Source organism: Rhineura floridana, chromosome 1 (assembly GCF_030035675.1).
Source record: "Rhineura floridana isolate rRhiFlo1 chromosome 1, rRhiFlo1.hap2, whole genome shotgun sequence".
Lineage (NCBI taxonomy): Eukaryota > Metazoa > Chordata > Lepidosauria > Squamata > Rhineuridae > Rhineura > Rhineura floridana.
Window position 1 is genome coordinate 314,200,752 of NC_084480.1, and position 19,390 is coordinate 314,220,141.

At 45.6% G+C, this 19,390-nt stretch overlaps 1 protein-coding gene across 2 annotated transcripts in view; it reads right to left on the reverse strand.

Moving 5' to 3' along the window:
* Positions 1–16,538, reverse strand: part of AGO2 (argonaute RISC catalytic component 2) — a 74,924-nt gene extending 58,386 nt beyond the window's left edge. Inside the window, exon 1 of one of the 2 annotated variants that reach the window (XM_061607030.1) lies at positions 16,046–16,538. In XM_061607030.1, coding sequence (XP_061463014.1) covers positions 16,046–16,088 — 43 coding nt within the window. In that variant the 5' untranslated portion in view covers positions 16,089–16,538. The remainder of the gene's footprint in view (positions 1–16,045) is intronic. The other variant, XM_061607029.1, reaches the window with a different exon arrangement.
* Positions 16,539–19,390: the final 2,852 nt, after the last annotated feature.

Consider the following 19,390-nt stretch of genomic DNA (forward strand, 5'->3'; position numbering starts at 1 on the left):
GTCGTCACTGAGAAGACCCTCCCTTGTGTCAATGCACAACAGGCTTTCTCAGATACCACAGCCAGATTTCAAAGGCCAAGCCAGCAGATGGGGGAGAAGCACTCCTTCATGTATTTGAAACAAAAGCTGCAGGGCTGTGGAGTCGGAAGTAATTTTGGGTGGAGTTGGAGTCAGTAGAAATGTACCGACTGTGGCTTCAAAATAAATTTTGATTGATCCACCCGAGAGTTCTCAAAGAACTCAAAGGTGAAATTGCTGATCTGCTAACTAAAATATGTAACTTGTCCCTTGGGTCCTCCTCCGTGCCTGAGGACTGGAAAGTGGCAAATGTAACGCCAATCTTCAAAAAGGGATCCAGAGGGGATCCCGGAAATTACAGGCCAGTTAGCTTAACTTCTGTCCCTGGAAAACTGGTAGAAAGTATGATTAAAGCTAGATTAACTAAGCACATAGAAGAACAAGCCTTGCTGAAGCAGAGCCAGCATGGCTTCTGCAAGGGAAAGTCCTGTCTCAGTAACCTATTAGAATTCTTTGAGAGTGTCAACAAGCATATAGATAGAGGTGATCCAGTGGACATAGTGTACTTAGACTTTCAAAAAGCGTTTGACAAGGTACCTCACCAAAGACTTCTGAGGAAGCTTAGCAGTCATGGAATAAGAGGAGAGGTCCTCTTGTGGATAAGGAATTGGTTAAGAAGCAGAAAGCAGAGAGTAGGAATAAACGGACAGTTCTCCCGATGGAGGGCTGTAGAAAGTGGAGTCCCTCAAGGATCGGTATTGGGACCTGTACTTTTCAACTTGTTCATTAATGACCTAGAATTAGGAGTGAGCAGTGAAGTGGCCAAGTTTGCTGACAACACTAAATTGTCCAGGGTTGTTAAAACAAAAAGGGATTGCGAAGAGCTCCAAAAAGACCTCTCCAAACTGAGTGAATGGGCGGAAAAATGGCAAATGCAATTCAATATAAACAAGTGTAAAATTATGCATATTGGAGCAAAAAATCTTAATTTCACATATATGCTCATGGGGTCTGAACTGGCGGTGACCGACCAGGAGAGAGACCTCGGGGTTGTAGTGGACAGCACGATGAAAATGTCGACCCAGTGTGCGGCAGCTGTGAAAAAGGCAAATTCCATGCTAGGGATAATTAGGAAAGGTATTGAAAATAAAACAGTCAATATCATAATGCCGTTGTATAAATCTATGGTGCGGCCGCATTTGGAATACTGTGTACAGTTCTGGTCGCCTCATCTCAAAAAGGATATTCTAGAGTTGGAAAAGGTTCAGAAGAGGGCAACCAGAATGATCAAGGGGATGGAGCGACTCCCTTACGAGGAAAGGTTGCAGCATTTGGGGCTTTTTAGTTTAGAGAAAAGGCGGGTCAGAGGAGACATGATAGAAGTGTATAAAATTATGCATGGCATTGAGAAAGTGGATAGAGAAAAGTTCTTCTCCCTCTCTCATAATACTAGAACTCGTGGACATTCAAAGAAGCTGAATGTTGGAAGATTCAGGACAGACAAAAGGAAGTACTTCTTTACTCAGTGCATAGTTAAACTATGGAATTTGCTCCCACAAGATGCAGTAATGGCCACCAGCTTGGATGGCTTTAAAAGATTAGACAAATTCATGGAGGACAGGGCTATCAATGGCTACTAGCCGTGATGGCTGTGCTGTGCCACCCTAGTCAGAGGCAGCATGCTTCTGAAAACCAGTTGCTGGAAGCCTCAGGAGGGGAGAGTGTTCTTGCACTCGGGTCCTGCTTGCGGGCTTCCCCCAGGCACCTGGTTGGCCACTGTGAGAACAGGATGCTGGCCTAGATGGGCCACTGGCCTGATCCAGCAGGCTCTTCTTATGTTCTTATGTTCTTATGACAATTTTTTAAAAATATAAATTCACAATGTCAGAGAAGCTTCCATGAAGTCAGCTGTAGTTGAGCATTTCACCATAACTCAAGATGGAAAACATTTTGTGTGTCAGTGTATGACACAGGACCCAGATGAAGACAAATGCTGTGATGCCAAGATCAGCGCATATTCAGGCAGCGATAAAAATGCTCCTATGAGAGCTTCCAATTTAAAAAAGACATTTACAGCCCTTTCCAGGGCTGTGGAGTTGGAAGCAATTTTGGGTGGAGTCGGAGTTGGACAGTAGAAAAATAGAGGAGTCGGAGTCGAAGGTTTGGCGTAACGACTCCACAGCCCTGCAAAGCTGTTCAGGACTTTGTATGTTAATATAAAAAGCTTGAATTTATCTTGGTAGAATAGTGGCAGCCAGTGAAATTCAAATATAATGTTATATCACTCCCTCTAGTAGCAACATTTTGCTGCTTCTGTCTTCAGGGATGGTCTTACACAGAGCATGTTACAGTAATCTAATCACAAAGTTATGAGAACATGGATCACTGTAAAGTAAGGCTATCCTAGCACAGCAACAGCAGTAGCTGCAGTACTACCCAGAGCTGGAAATAGACACTCCTCACCAGTGAAGCCACCCTGGGCCTCCAGTGATAGTGCTGGAACCAGAAGTATCCTCAAGCTTTAAACCCCTGCTCCTTCAGGGGGGGCTGTGATTCTTTCTAGAACACAATCTCTCCCCAATTTCATAGACACACAAAGCACCCATCAAGAGGACCTCCACCTTATCAGGTTTCAGTTTATTGGCTCTCATCCAGCAAGCTACTGTTTTCAGACAATGGTCCAGCACTTGCACAGTCTCAGCTGATTCAAATGGTATGGAGAGACAGAGCCGAGTGCATCCACATATTGGTAACTCTGTACCCCAATTCCCTGAATGACTTCTACCAGCAGTTTCCTATACATGTTAAAAAGCATGTAGGACAAGATGGAACACTGCTGGACACAACACAATTGCCAAGAAGTTGAGCAGAGGACCCCCACTGTTCCTTTCTGGAGGTAGGAATGGAACCATTGAATACTACAACTTCCATCACAGAAACTACCATGGCCAATTAGTCCAAAACATCTGGACAGCACCAGGTGGGGAAAGGCTGTTCTACAGCTTATAGTATTAAGTAATCATATCATCATCATCATCATTCATTACATTTGTATACCGCCCCATAGCCAAAGCACTCTGGGCAGTTTACAACAATTAAAAACATTAAAAACAAATATACAAATTTAAAAACACTTTTTTAAAAAGCAATTTAAAAACACATGCTAAAATGCCTGGGAGAAAAGGAAAGTCTTGACCTGGCGCCAAAAAGATAACAAGGAGATCATTCCATAATTTGGGGGCCACTACTGACAAAGCCCTCTCCCTTGTTGCCATCCTCCGAGCTTCCCTCTGAGTAGGCACCCGGAGGAGGAACTTTGATGTTGAGCGTAGTGTACGGGTGGGTTCATGTCGGGAGAGGCGTTCCATCAGGTATTGTGATCCCAAGCCGTGTATGGCCTTATAGATAAAAACCAGCACTTTGAATCGAGCTCGGAAGCATACAGGCAGCCAATGCAAGCGGTCCAGAATCAGTTTTACATGTTCAAACCGTCTGGTCCCTGTTACCAATCTGGCAGCTGCATTTTGCACAAGCTGCAGTTTCCCAACCATCTTCAAAGGCAGCCCCACATAGAGTGCATTGCAGCAATTTAACTTGGAGGTTACCAGAGCATGGACAACTGAAGCCAGGTTATCCCTGGCCAGATAGGGGCATAGCTGGGCCACCAACCGAAGTTGGTAGAAGGCACTCCATGCCACCAAGGCTACCTGAGCCTCAAGTGACAGAGATGGTTCTAGGAGAACCCCTAAGCTACAAACCTGCTCCTTCAGGGGGAGTGCAACCCCATCCAGGACAGGTTGAACATCCACCATTCGGTCAGGAGAACCACCCACTAGCAACATCTCAGTCTTGTCTGGATTAAGCCTTAATTTATTAGCCCTCATCCAGTCCATTGTCGCAGCCAGCCACTGGTTCAGCACATTGACAGCCTCACCTGATGAAGATGAAAAGGAGAAGTAGAGCTGTGTGTCATCAGCATACTGATGGCAGCACACTCCAAAGCTCTAGATGACCACACCCAACAGTTTCATGTAGATGTTGAACAGCATGGGGCACAGAACTGACCCCTGCGGAACCCCATACTGGAGAGTCCAGGGTGCCAAGCAATGCTCCCCAAGCACCACCTTTTGGAGTCAACCCGCCAAGTAGGAGCAGAACCACTGCTGTGCAGTACCTCCCACTCCCAACTCAGCCAGTCGTCCCAGAAGGATACCATGGTCGATGGTATCGAAAGCCGCTGAGAGATCAAGGAGAATCAACAGAGTCACACTCCCCCGTCTCTCTCATGCAAGGCAACCAAGGCTGCTTCCATGCCAAAACCAGGCCTGAAACCCGACTGAAATGGTTCCAGATAATCGGTCTCATCCAAGAGACACCCAATTCCTTGACACCCAATTCCTCAATCAAAACAAAACGAAGCCAGGATCAAACCTTGGTTGCAGGTTCTGGTTCATTAACTAACCTTCGTTAGATCCACTGTTCCCCAAGTTTGGATTTCATAGAACTGTGGTTGTCCTCAAGCTTTCACTTGAGAGGGGAAGAGGGGCATGTGCAACTAAGGCTTACCGCCACTCATTTCCACTCACCTAATCCAGACGTAGGGAATGACTAGGGGCCAAATCTGACCCATGGCCTAATGTGATCCTGACTGCAGCTTCAGGAGGGAATTTGTGAGTTGCTCTGTTTTTCATGGGGAGCAGTAGGGTGGTTTCTTGGCCGGCACTGGCTTAGTGGAGGGAGGAACGAAAGAACAAGAGAGATGCTCTTTAATTTTTTGACAGGGCACCTGCTGCTGTTTTTGTCTAGCACTTGCTTCAGGGAGAAAAGGAAAATTAAGAGGACAAGCAAGTGACTCAGCAGCAAACCAGAAAGCTTCTTATCCTTCAATTTAAGGCAGCTGAGGGAAACTGAGTTAAACTTTTTGCAGCACTTTAAGAGATATTGGAGCCTGCCTCTCAGCTCGTACAGCTATCACTACACATCCGTGAGTACAGGGAAAGGAGGGAGAGAAATGGGGATAACAGAAGGAGATGGGTCAGCTTAAATCCATTTTTGATTCTGACTCCACTGGGGAGTGGAGGGAAGAGCTATGATACAGGGATGCAGTGCATGCTTTGCAATGCAAAAGATCCCAGGTTCAATCCATGGCATTTCCAAGTAGCTCTGGGAAAGACTCCTGCCAATCAGTGTTGCCAATGCTGAGCTAGATGGACCACTAGTCTGACTTGGTATAGTGAATGTACCATGGGAGCAGGAGACCTGACCTCCTCTCTGAGATATTGTACTACCCTACACATTTGTCAAAATGCAAACACAATTTGGGTTGGTCTTTCACAGTCCAATTCACTTCCTGTGTAGCTTGGAAGAATTTGGTAACATGTGCCTCTGAGCATATGGTGAGTGGTGGTAATACCTGCAATCAGCACAAATAACAGAAATAAGACATGTGCTGTGCTGATCTTGTTTTAGCAGGGAGGAAGCAACAATATTAAAACAATTTTAGTGAAGTTTCCTATAGTAAATCATTCTCATGGTTACTGAGTTCAATGGGATTTACTCCTGTGCAATCATGCTTAGGACAGGTAAAACTGACCATGGGGAGGGAAGCCTGGAGTGGTCAGGGGAGGAGGAAGGGGGAGGGGAGGAAGAAGGGAGGAGGAAGGGAGAGGAGAGGGGAAAGAGGGGAAAGGCAGTTCTGATCATTCACATGCTTACTGAGTTCAATGGGATTTACTCCTGTGCGATCATGGCTAGGATAGGTAAAACTGACCATGGGGGGGGGGAGGAGATGGAGGGGAGAGTAGAGGGAAGGAAGAAGGGGGGAGATGGGAGCAGAAGGAGTGGGAGGGGGAAGGAGGGAATTGGGAGGGGGAAGGAGGGGGAAGGAAGGGGGAGGGAAGAGGCAAAAGGGAGGTGATGGGAGGGAGGAGGAGTGGAGGGCAGGTTTGATCATTTGCATGCTTATTGAGTTCAATGGGATTTACTCCTGTGCAATCTAGGGTTGCCAGACTCAGGGCCTGAGACTGATCCTGTATCTTTAGAAGAGAAAGTCAGCCAAGTGCAGGTGTTCTTGCAACACTGTAATGGGAAAAACCACAAGGTGGAATTCTCCCTTCCTCCTGCACAACTTTTAAAGATACAGGCAGGCCCCGCTTATATGGCAGGTTCCATTCCGGACCCCCGCCAGAAAGTGGAAATCACCGTAAAGCAGAACCCCATTGAGTATAATGGGGCGTGTCGCGCAAAAATGCTGCAAAATCGGCTTTAAAATGGGGAATGAAAGCCGCCGCATTAGCGGAATGCCGGTAAGCGAAGCGCTGGTAAGCGGGGCCCTACCGTACAGAAGACCTCTTGGTTGCCAGGCCCGACCTCCAAGAGGTCTTCTGTATCTTTAAAAGTTGTGCAGGGGGAAGGGAGAATTCCACCTTGTGGTTTTTCCCATTACACTGTTGCAAGAACACCTGCACTTGGCTGACTTTCTCTTCTCCTAAAGATACAGGATCAGTCTCAGGCCCTGAACCTGGCAACTCTAGTGCAATCATGCTTAGGATATGTGAAACTGACCTGGGGGAGGGAACGGGCAGAGGATGAGGGCAGGGAGGGGAGGGGAGAAAGGGAGGAGGGGATTGGGTGGGTGGGCACTGGGCAGAAGGGAATCCCCTTTCCTTTCCAAAAGGAAAACATTATGAACAGTATCATTCTTTTTCAGGGTTTTCCCCACCTTTTTATTCTACCGCAGGCACATGTAGGAGGCACATGTAGGAGGCACTGTTTTACAGTGGTTCCGTTCCTTTCTCTCTGACAGGCATCAACAGGTAGCATTGGAAGATGAGGTTTCAGACCCTTGGCCCCTCACTTGTGGAGTGCCACAGGGTTCTATCCTCTCTCCCATGCTATTTAACATCTATATAAAACCGCTGGGAGCTATCATCAGGAGGTTTGGGCTGCGGTGTCACCAATATGCTGATGACACGCAGCTCTACCTCTCTTTTAAATCTTCACCGGAGTTGGCTGTGGAGACCTTGTCCAAGTGCCTGGAATCCGTGAGTGGGTGGATGGGAAGGAACAGGCTGAAGCTCAATCCTGATAAGACCGAGGTGCTGCTTGTGGGTGACAGAGGAAGGTTGGGTGTTGTTGACCTGAGGCTTAATGGGGTGAGTTTACCCCTGAAGGATCAGGTCCACAGCCTTGGGGTTGTTCTTGATTCCAGGCTGTCCATGGAGGCTCAGATTTCGGCAGTGAGCCGGGCAGCTTGGTATCAACTACACCTCATACGGACGCTGCAACCCTACCTCCCTATTCATCAGCTCCCACTAGTAGTACATGCCCTGGTCACCTCTCGATTAGACTACTGCAATGCGCTTTACATGGGGTTACCCTTGAAAACGGTCCGGAAACTACAATTGGTGCAGAACGCGGCGGCTCGGTTGCTTACTAACAGCCGCCGCCGCGATCACATCACACCAGTGTTATTTCATCTACATTGTCTTCCAGTTGTTTTCCGGGCCCAATTCAAGGTGTTGGTGTTAACCTTTAAATCCCTATACGGTCTCAGCCCAGTTTACCTGAAGGAGCACCTCCAGTACCACAAATTAAGCCGCCCAACTAGATCAGCCACACAGGGCCTTCTCTCAGTCCCACCAACAAAAACAGCTAGGTTGGTGGGGACTAGAGAGAGGGCATTTTCAGTGGCGGCCCCCACTCTCTGGAACTCCCTCCCGTTTGATCTTCGCCATGCCCCTTCCCTGGATACATTTTGCCGAGCCTTAAAAACTTGGCTCTTTGGACAGGCCTTTGGGACCTCCAGGGTGGGCTAATTTTTCTGTGATTGTTTATTGTCTTTGTGAAAACTGTTATTGATTGCCCTACATAGTTTTATGCCTGCATTAGTGTTGACTGCATTGTATTTTATTCTGTACTTATTGTATTTTACTGAATTTTAATATGTACGTCGCCTAGAGTGGCTTCAGCCAGATAGGCGACACAAAAATTAAATTGATTATTATTATTATTATTATTATGTAGCCTCCCACCCAAATTTAAACCAAAGCTGTCCCTGGCCACATCCACACTAGACCTTTATTTCACTGACAGTCATGGCTTCTCCCAAAGAAACCTCCGAAGTGTTGTTAGTGAAGGGTGCTGAGAGTTGCTAGGAGAGGCCCTTTTCCCCTCACAGAGCTTCAATCAGAGCAGCTGACTGTTAAACCAGTCTGGCCGCTGGAACTCTGTCAAGAGGAATAGGAGTCTCCTCTCAGCACACTTCACAAACTACACTTCCCAGGATTCTTTGGGGGAAGCCATGACTGTCTCAAGTGAAATAAAGGCCTGGCCTGGGTGTGGCCCCCTGATCAGGAAAGCCCAGCAGCTGTGAGTCTGGCTTTTAGAACACCGACAGTTGGTTCTTACTAAGCATGTATGACATTATCATTCAGTTATATGCAAAATTTCTTACATTAATTAAAAATCAGCCAGGCATTTTTTAAACTTTTAATCTGCAGAAGATGAAGGTCAGAGTATGGGGCAAGGTCAGTTATAGGATTACAGGTACTCTGTGAACATGGCTGATTTTTAATGAATTTCAACAGATTATGAGAAGTCAAAAAGGGCTCTGTTTTTTTCTCTCTTTTTAGACTTTGAACTCTCTATTCTCTCTGACTGTTTTGTGTATTGCCATGAAAATTTAGAGGGCTGTTAAGCAAGCGTTTCTGAGTCCAAGACTATAAGTTTTGTAAGGTTTAGTTTTGAAATGAGCTTATGGGAAGCATCAGAATGGCATGCGGGGTATTTTCAATTTAACATTGCGGAATGCGAAAAATCCATGCCAACTAATGCTCAGAGGCAATTCTTCAATAAAATGGTACCATGCAAAATATTTTGGATCCTGTCTACTACAAGTGATGACTTAAGTTTTGAATATACAAAGGAAGCATATTGGGTGGAATGCAAAACCATTAAGTTGTTGAATTCCTCAACTAGGAATTATATTTGGGCACTCATTAAGCCTTTCCCCATGTAAGGCTAACGTGATACTTCCATAATAGCGAAAACCTGAGCAATATGGCATAGTGCTAACTGCTGGACAAGGACACAGATGACCTAGGTTCAAATCCCCCCTCAGCCATGGATCTCACATGTAATTCTAAACCACACAAGAAAAAAGGGGAAAGAAAGCCCTGTGCCAGATTTGTAGTTCTGCTGCCAGCCTCTCTCACACAGGAGCCAAGTACCTGAACAAGAAAATCCAACCCAAATGGGGATTCAAAGCCATAAGGCTGCAAGGAACTGGTTCGGCAACTGTCCTAACCTTTCACTGTATGTTGGAAGCTGTTTTTATTGTTGCTGTTGTTATTGTTATTAATGAACTGCTTTCCAACAGATGCCTCACAACGATGTATAAAATAATAAGAACAGCTAAAAACAGTTAAAAACAGCAATTAAAAAAAATACAAAGTAGACACCCATGACAGAGAACTATTCATTGAGCTGGGAAAGCCTGTTGGAACAAAAACGTCTTCAAAAGGTTCCTGGAAGTGCAGGCAGTGGGTGCCTGTCGATCTCGACAGGAATGCTGCTCCATAGAATAAGAAGGCCTCCTCCAAGTGACATCAAAAATATTCCATTACATTCATGACAGCCAGTGTGGTATAATGGTTAGAATGTTGGACTGGGACCTGGGAAACCAGGGTTCAAATTCCCACTCAGCCATGAAGCTTACTGAGTGACCTTGAGCCGGTCACTATTCTACCTTACAGGGCTATTGTGAGGATAACATGAGGAGGGGGAGAAGCATGTTTGTACGCCACCTTGAATTCCTTGGAGGAAAGGTGGGTTATAAATGTAATAGTAAATAAATAAATAAAATCTCCACCAGTTTTCTGGACAGCAGAATATGTAATAAATATAAAGTCCAGGATGAAAATTATGATATATCAATGCATAACTCAAAGAGACAGTGTGGTGTAATGGTTAGGATGATGGGCCATTAAATGGGAGACCAGGGTTTGAATCCCCACTCAGCCCATGAAGCTCACTGGGTGACCTTGGGCCAGTCACTGTCTCTCAGCCTAACCTACCTCACAGGGTTACTGTGAGGATAACATGGAAGGAGGAGACAGACCCATGTACACCACCTTGAGCTGATTGGAGGAAAAGTTGGATGTAAATGTAAGAAATAACAACTGTTTTGCTTATAAAATAGTGGTAATATAAGTGCAGGTAGCATAGCCTAGGCTGACACCAGCTGCATTTGCCGCACTGACAAGTTGGAAATCCAGTGTTGGACAATGTTGAACTTACACATATGGCATGTGAATTTGCTTTACACAGGGCAAACCACTGGTGCATCTAGCCCAGTCTTCTCTGACTGGGAGTATCTCTGCCCCAGTGTTGCCATCTGATCTCCTTTAGATGCCTTATGTACACAATGTATGTTCTCCTAAAAACACAAAAGCTCACCATGACTCTGATAGAAATACGCACACACACCTGTCTGCTTTGGTATGAAGCTGAGCAGAATAGCTCAAAAGTTAAGAGCAGCCCTTATGGATAAGAACAAGGGTTCTTTTATGTCAGTATCCTGTTTCAGACAACAATCAACCAAATGCTTGAGAATCCCATGGGAAGGGAATGAAAGCTATAGCCCACCTGTGCTGTTGCCCCATAGCAGCTAATATTCAGCAGCCTCTGAACCTGGAAGTACTCTATGCTTGCCACGACCAACAAGAGTAGGGATGGGGGAGAATATTCACTAAATTGGATTTATTACCAGATTTTGACATAATCCTACAATCTGCATTGTTTTTGGACCGGCACTGATTTCTTGCAGCAGGTAGTGGCTGTCATCTGCGCAGTATTTTTTTTTAAAAAAATCTGCTCCAAATTTTATGTTATTGTCTTCATCGTCAGCTTTCCTCTAAGCTGATGCATTCTTAACTCAGAGGAACAAGTGCCTACAGCATAAGCATTTCATCAGCATTTTCGTTAGCAATTACATTATTTTATTCACTGGGGGGAAAACACAAATCAGCAATTGCACAAACAATCAGGAACAAAAAAACAGTGGATTGGTACTGAATTCAAACTGATAGAAACCAGCTACCAAACTCCATCCCTAAACAAGAGTTGATAAACCTATTTCACATGAATTTGTTTAAACCACTTCTTAAAAACCCAAGCTAATGGTCATCACTACATCTTTCAGCAGTGAATTCTATAAATTGCATGTTGCTAAAAGTACTCTGTCCTAAATCTCCTACCAATCAGCTTCATTAGAAGACGCTCAGTTCTAGTATTATAAGACAGAGGGGGAGGAAACACTCTCTTCCTCCACATCCTTCATAATTTTGTAAACATTTATCATGTCCACTTAGTCATCCTTAGAACATTTTTTTTTAAACTTTTTTTTTAAAAAACACCCCAAACTCTTTATCCTTTCTTCGTAAGAAAAATGCTTCATTCCCCTGATCATTTTGGTTGTTCTCCTCTGTCCCTTTTCCAGTTCTATCAGTTTTGTAGATGGGGCTACCAAAATGTCATACAGTATTCCATTTGTTCTTTCATACACATAAGAACATAGGAAACTGCCTCATACTGGGTCAGACCATTGGTTCATGTAGCACAGTACAGACTACACCAGTGGTTCCCAAACGTTTTTCCCCATGGACCATATGAAAAATTGTTGAGGGTCTTGGTGGGCCACTTAAAGAGATATTTTTTACCTGTTATAGAAATTGTAATGCATTGTGCTAGATTCTGTATTTCTAATTGTACTTTTATTGTTTGTTTTACTTCCTATATATTACTGTATTTTACAGAATTCAGATTACTGTAAAACACAATATAAGAACTAAGAGAAGAAATTAAAAATCATTATGAGTATTTAATATGATGGATACTTCATCTCCTGTCTTCAAGCACAAATCCACAGACATGTCATGGACCACCTGAATGAACCTCACAGACCACAGTTTGGGAACCTCTCCAGGGTATATTTGCAGCCCTTTCTGGAGATGCTGGGGCCTGAACCTGGGACCTTCTGCATGCAGATGCCCTACCACTAAGATATAGCCCTTCCCTATTTATTCATTAAGGAATAGGTATGTCTCACTTTTATTTTTTCAAGAGTACATTTGTGCATACTACTGAAGCTATACAACAGTATCTCTGATTTATTCAATAAAAAAACCCTACAAGTGTTATCTCATGTTCTGTCTAAGTAGTGATGCACAAAATGACAAATGAGTTATCCCTCACTAAACACAGTTATGCTGAGCCCATTGTAGGTATGCCACCGGGAAGCAACTGTGCCACAAAAAATGAGTATGAAGGAAGAAATGCTTCCAGATGGCACCATCAACCTTGTTTAGCATGTGGGTAATTAACCTGGGCAGGCTGATTCTGAAAAATTTCGCCTATGCATTACATTTCACCTCTTCCTATTACTGTTAAACATTAGGTCTGTGACAACAGCGGGCAGTCTACTATATAGCAGACCAGAAGAAATGCAGTTCGTTTTCAGAGGCCTTGCAATTTACATTAGACAGACAAGACTGGATGAAGAAGAGACTGGGATTGATGGGATAGGGAAGTGTCAACTGGCTGTGGAGATACTGATAAGATCCCATAGTATGCATCTTAACACCATTAAAATATAGCAATGACAAAAACCAAGAGTGCAAAGTAAGTACTGCTGTGTACTTACAACTCTATAGGCAATCTCAGATTACTTAAAAAATATATATTAACACTTTCCCTGTATGAGCCCCAATACAGCACAAAGAACAACAAATATCCCAGGCCCACATAATGGAGGATCCTCCCTAAGGACAGGCAGGGGGTGGAATGATTTAAAATCAGCAGAAATATGTGCTGCAATGCTGGGAAAAGGGGATACACAGCAAATAACTAAAAACATTAAGAAAAAGGCACACTGCTGCCAGAATTTATTTATTTATTTATTATTTATTACATTTCTACCCCGCCTTTCTTTTCATGATAGAAACCAAAGGCGGCTTACATATGGTTCCCAGGCGGTCTCCCATCCAGGCATTGACCAGACCTGACCCTACTTAGCTTCAGCAGGGAGCTGACCTTATGTGCCTTCAGACACCTGATTTTAAAAGGAAAGATGGGTGTTTAACTTGGCATCCTTGACTGGTAGGCGCTGCAGGAAAGTGCTCAGCTTCTGTAGAATGTTTTAAGAATTAAAACAGCTTCTAAGATTTTCAAAGAATAGCACTCACATTTGGGGAAGGGAGACATGCTCCTCATCATTAGCAATAGGCCCAACAGCATCCAAGGAAAGTCCATTACACTTGGCACAGTCATATCGCACTCTGCACGGAATATTCCACTGAGAATAGGCACATTTTCCTAGCAACAAGTATTAGGTTTGAGAATTGAGGAAAATGCAACTTCCCCACAACAGAAGCAGTACTTTGAAGGAAAACATCTGATATGCAATAACTGAACAACTAACCTTACTGAGCTTTTAACAGTCTACCTGTCTAGAAAAACCCCAGGTAGCAGAACACAAGTGAGATACCCAGGGACATGTCAAGTGTGCAGACTGTACAAGGACAGTAAAAAAAACCAAACCAAAAGTTAAACATGATTTTAACTAGATGGGTAAATATTGAGGAACCCTAACAAGCTACCTGTTTAAAGGGCCACCAGAGATGTTAAAGTGTGCTTACTTGCAGAAAAGCATAGACTCACCATATTTCCCCCCAACTATAAGGAACAGCAGAAAACCACAATACTGTTGCTGTATAGTATATATATAAGACAAGAAAACACAGGAATAGCAACTGAGCCCACCATGGTTCACTGATCCATTTAATCTAATGGGTTGATACAGTGCACTTCATGGAGGCCAACCTGCAGCACAGACAGCTAGTTTGTTGCACGCTTACTTGGGTTGCTTTCACACAAGGGGCTAATAGCGCTAATTTAATGGATTAAAAAGGTAACGCTTCGTTCCAGATTTCAAAAATCCCTTTCACACTGCAGGACCTCTTGCGATAAAGAACAGTACTTATTCAGCCGATATAGCGGCAGCTAGCGCAAAAATCCTGCGATCTTCTGTATTCCCAGCCTTGCTATCAGAATTTTTCTGGTATCATTTATTGCGGAAATTAGCACTAAACTTCCACTACATTCCACCAGAATTCCGGAGCTACCCATTATGTTGTGTGAAAGCTCAAATTTTATGTGCAAATTAACAGGAAATAAATCGTCAGAATAACGGAATAAAGTGCAGTGTGAAAGCACCCTTGGACAGGAACAGCAGAGTCCATGAGCCTGCCTAAGACACAGAGTCAGGCATTTCACTTCTCAGCTGTTTGTGCCTATGCCTGCTCAGCTCAGTAAAATAGATGCAAAATCATGCCAAGGAAGGATGCTACATATATACTGTTGTGGCACTACCTTTTCGACCAGACTCGTGGCTCACTTGCCAAACAAGTTAGCCAGGACTTCTATACTTTCATCTTGCAGGCACCTGTTTTTACAAGGCAAACATTTGGCACAGGCGGAATAAATAAAATTACTGATTTCTACTGTTCAGTTGACCCTAGATAAAAGTCTGTGCACAACAGAACGTAACTAACACATCACAAAAAGAATTACATGGTTTAGTGATTGTGCAGTGTTCCCCAGTGCAGAGATTATTTTTGTTGTGGTCCAAAATGCTGGTCAATCTGGGGGTTTAAAGAACTGCATCTCTATGGTATATTACTGCACTGAAAGCAGTTGGCAGCAAGCTGGTATGGCACATGTGGGAAACCTTTGGCCCTCTAGATGTTATCTATAAGTGAGGCTGAGTGGCCTAAGGTCACACAGTGAGCTTCATGGCTGAGTGGGGATTTGAAACTGGGTATTCCTACTCCAGCACTGTAATTGCTACATCACGCTAACCTAAACACATATATGCACCAACACGCAAACATAGGTGTGGAATTGTACATATCAATGGAACTTGCACAGTATAGTGTACACAGGTGGGTTTTACATATGTAAAATATTACACATCCACGCACCCATAACATGTCTATGTTTCATATATAGGTGAGTCCACAGTGGACAGCAGGTAGAGCAGACAACAGAGTAGAATAAGTGGTAGAGGAAGAATGAAATCAAACTCTTTTCATATTCGGCCCAAGCAAAGGCGCTCATGTGGTTCATCTCCTTCAGAGCCTGGGTCCCCCTCTCCCCACGGCCTGGACTAACCCTGCTTCTTCCCCCCCCCCAGCTCTTTTGTAACGCCTGCTGTTTTGCTTCAGTATTTTAAATTGCAAACCGCCTTGGGCCCCTTGGCGGCACAGAAATACAATAACGAGAACGACGACAGCCGCCCCCTAAATAAACCCACACACACACACACACACGAGGCAGCCAACGGGGGCGAGGGATGCACTTCGAGAGACGGTCAAATCCCGGCCGCCAAAAGAAGCCCCTTTCGCCAGGAGGTGCCCCTCCCGCCGGCGGCCTTTATGCGTAGCGGGCACGGACCCCCTCCCCCTCGGAGCCAAAGAGGCCTCTGGAAACGCCGCGCCTCTCTTGGCCCCACAACTGTAGTGTCCACGAGAGAGAAGGGGGGGGAGAGGTGCGCCCGAAACCCATCTCTCCCTTCCTCCTCCTCCTCACGGTCTTGCCCAGGCAGTTGGCAGAGAATAGGCGACCGGGGGGGGGGGGAAGCGAGAAGAGGAGGAAAGAAGTCGCGCGCCGGGTCAAGCGACCGCGCTGTGAAGACACCGAGCGTCCCCCACCACATACACGCACACCCGCACGCGCGCCTTCTCTCGCGCGCGCCACCCCCCCCCCCCGCACAGACAGGCCGTTGGCGGCGCCTCGTGCGCCGCTGCTACTGCTTTTTTTTTCTCTCTCTTTCTCCCCCCCCCGTTCCCGCCTCAGCGCTGCCCACCAATGGTGAGGTGAGACGGGGGGAAGGGAAGGGCCGCCTTTCTCTTCCCTCCCTCATGGATCTCGCAGGGGAAAGGGGGGAAAGAAGAGAGAAGCCGCTCACCGGGTCCCGCGGCGACGGGGGCAGCTCCCCCCGCGGTGTACATGGTGGCTGCCCGTGCGCGGGCGGCGTGGCGCCTCTTCTTCTTCTTGAGGGGGAGGGGAAGCGGAGGAGGAAAAAAATAATATATATAAAAACTGCAGCCGCCGCCGCCTCTTCTTGTTCTTGTTGTTTTTGCCTTTCTCCCTCCTCAGCAGGCTAGAAGTCCGGCCGGCTTCCCTCCCGCTCTCGAGCCCCAACTCCAGAGCCAGGCACGGTGGTGATGATGATGATGAGGGCGGAGGGAGCCGAGCGGAGGCGAGGCCGGCAGGGCCCAGGCGGCGAGGAGGAGGAGCCGGCAAAGGCGGCGGAGAAGGAGGGTGGAGCCGGGCTCGGTCACGGACGAAAGGAAGGGAAGAGAGGGCGGCGACGACAACGACGAGGCAGACGCTCCGCCCCGTCAGGCGCCGGCCCACCTCCGCTCCCGGCTTTCGTTTTCTCTCCGCCTCACACAGCCGCTTTTCTCTGGCGGGCGCCTTGCAGCCTCAGATGGCCCCTTCGCATCGTCTCTCTCTCCACCCCCCACCCCTCGTCACGTACTGCTTCATTTTTCACCAAATATTTGATTCACGCCCACACATTGGAGAGTAGGCTCTGTGAAGGGTTCGTTTATCAACAAAAGAGGGTTTTTTATACATATAAAAAACAGCCCGTCGTGTTGTACGTTGTACTTGCGGGTTTGGATGAGTAACAAAACAACAGGGCGTCTGTCGTAACACCTCAGAGGCGAAGGAGTTATTTCCCTCGGAACTGACGCGTCTCAGGCCCGTCCCCTGCATACCCTTCCTGGCCCGCTCAAGATTACAGTTCTTCACACACCTCACGAAATGGACTATGAGCCACACAAGGCTTTGTAATATGCCAAAATAACTCGCCTTTAAAATGCCGCCAGACTCTTCGTTTTGTTTGTTTTCTATCTAATTTTGACGATAGAAGGACGTCAGAAAGAAATACTGGTTCTGATGTTTTGCAACCTTCAGTTTAAGACAGAGCTTAAGCCACCTACAAATCCACTTGCTCACCCAAATAAAACTTTTAGGTAGCTAAAGGTTTTTCAGCTCTACAGAGATTACAATAACAGACTATTCCACCGGCAGGTTCAAAATCAAATGCACCCAATACAAAAAGAATACTGGATGGGGTGGGAAGAGGAAAGGAAGCGCTGGATCAGTGGGGGTAGGTGGGGGGGACAGTGAGCTCCCTGCAGCTCTGCCTTCTCTGCCCCACGGAAAGAAACGGGGGAGTCCCTCTTCACATTATGTTCTTTCTGGGTGACAGAGGGTGCAGGGCCAAACTATTCTAGTCTTGCATGTTGTGCTCGCAGCTTGGCATCAGTGCACCCACATTTCCCTTGATCTTTTTGCCCCAGCCCTCTTCCTCAACAAGTCAGGACACTATGGGGATAGTGGGCATGCACTTGCACCTGGACCCTCTGTTTGTTTTTAGGTGAGAGAGAATGGCTAAGTTGTTAGAGAATGCACAAAGGAGGACCAACGACTGGGGATGCAGATGGGCATCTGGAAACATGTTTGTATCATGAGCTGACACACAGCTCAGCAGGTTCCACATTTATGCCTAAACAGGCATGAGACTGGCTTTGCAACAGGTTGGCTCTATTTCAAATTAAGTGAATCTTTAGAATTTACAAATAGAACACAACAAGTCTGCAAGCTGGGTGTTCTGGCAAGCTCAAATAGCTAGTTTTACTACTGGGCAAACATGCATACAACTGCAATCTGAAGCTAAATAATTTTCAAGAAAAAAATGGTTGTAAGAATTAATATATATATATATATATATTGTTGTAGAATTTGGGGGGTTGCAATAGATGAAGTTTGTGGGTCCCCTCCAAGCCTGTAATCTTGTGTCTGTAAATTGGGATCTGCAGTGGAAGAGACCTGTTGAACTGGTAAAACCAATTCCCTTCATGAGTTAATAGTTCTGGCCAGGCCAGTCTCTTCGTGACAGCCCTGTTGAGTGGCTAATCTACATGTCTAATTATGTCTTCCAGAACAGTCCTGTTGCCATAGGAATGAGGTAGCCCTCCTCTCTCACCTGTCTGTGGCAGGAGGTAGATTTGGAATTAATCTGATGTTGAGCTGGGAGCTGGAAAGAGACAGAAAGGCTTGTCCTGCTCTCTATGCTGAATCCCAAGCCATGGCTTTGGAGAGTCTCCTAATGGGGAAGCAAGATCTTTTGGAGTGTTGATGCTGTGAGTCCCCTCCATCTTTCACACATTGTATATATGTGTAAATAAAGCCATATATCTTAAAGACACCACAGTCACTGCTGACCTTCATTCCAAGGTAACCAAACCCTTGGTAAATGCAGGAACCCCCTGTAAGTCTCTTACTGCTCCGAGATTGGGGTGTACGCAACATTATATTTTATGAAATGCTGATATAGCACTTCTGACCCAAGTTTCAGTGACCTCCAACCTGCGGGGGATTCAGGTTCTCCTCTAGGTAGCACAGCAGCGGGGACTGGGCCCAGTGGGCTCAGTCCTTGCTACACCACTGTGAGAAAGAGAGAGCACACAAAAGGAGGAGGTGGCTGCTCCTTACAGGTGCAGCTCCTATCCTGCTTGTCTTGGCAGTGCCACAAGGATCGGCCAAGAAATGGCACAACTAGCTGGTGCAGGACGAAGAAGGAAGAATCGCTGTTGTTGCCTACTGTTTTAAATGTTTGTATTGCTTGGAATTTTGTTTGTTTTATTATTTTTGAATTTAGATCTTTCCATGGTTTGTTTATTTATTTATTAGATTTATATCCTGCCCTTTCTCCCAGTAGGAGCCCAGCAGGAATGTTTATATATCAACATTCTTGCAAAGCAACTTAGAAGAAACACTAAACTACATTTAAAACTACAACAATCAACAACAGGATGGGGGGGGGAGTCCAACCTGAGCAGGCTCTGAGGTGGTTTTTTGGCCAGCCAGCCAGCCTGCCTGCCTGCCTGCCTGCCTTGGAATTGTACCCACATAGCAGTTGGTGGTAGAAATGCCCTGTTGGGTGGTGTGTCTGTGCGTTATATTTATTAGTTAAAAATGTTCTGAACTACCTAGAGAATACAATTGGATAAGTTGTATAAACATACAACTAATAGATATATCAATCAGTCACTGTTACTATTTTTTGCATTTTGTGTGACTGCTGACTTGTCATTTGTCCAGATTCAGCCTCCTCCTCAGAGTCTCTAGAAGTTGTGCCTAAATCAATGCATCATTTCTCTAGCGCCCATGAATAAATGTGTGTGCAGAGAAGTCATATCATGTGCCCCTGAGGCAAATGTTAAGTATTTTTTAACAG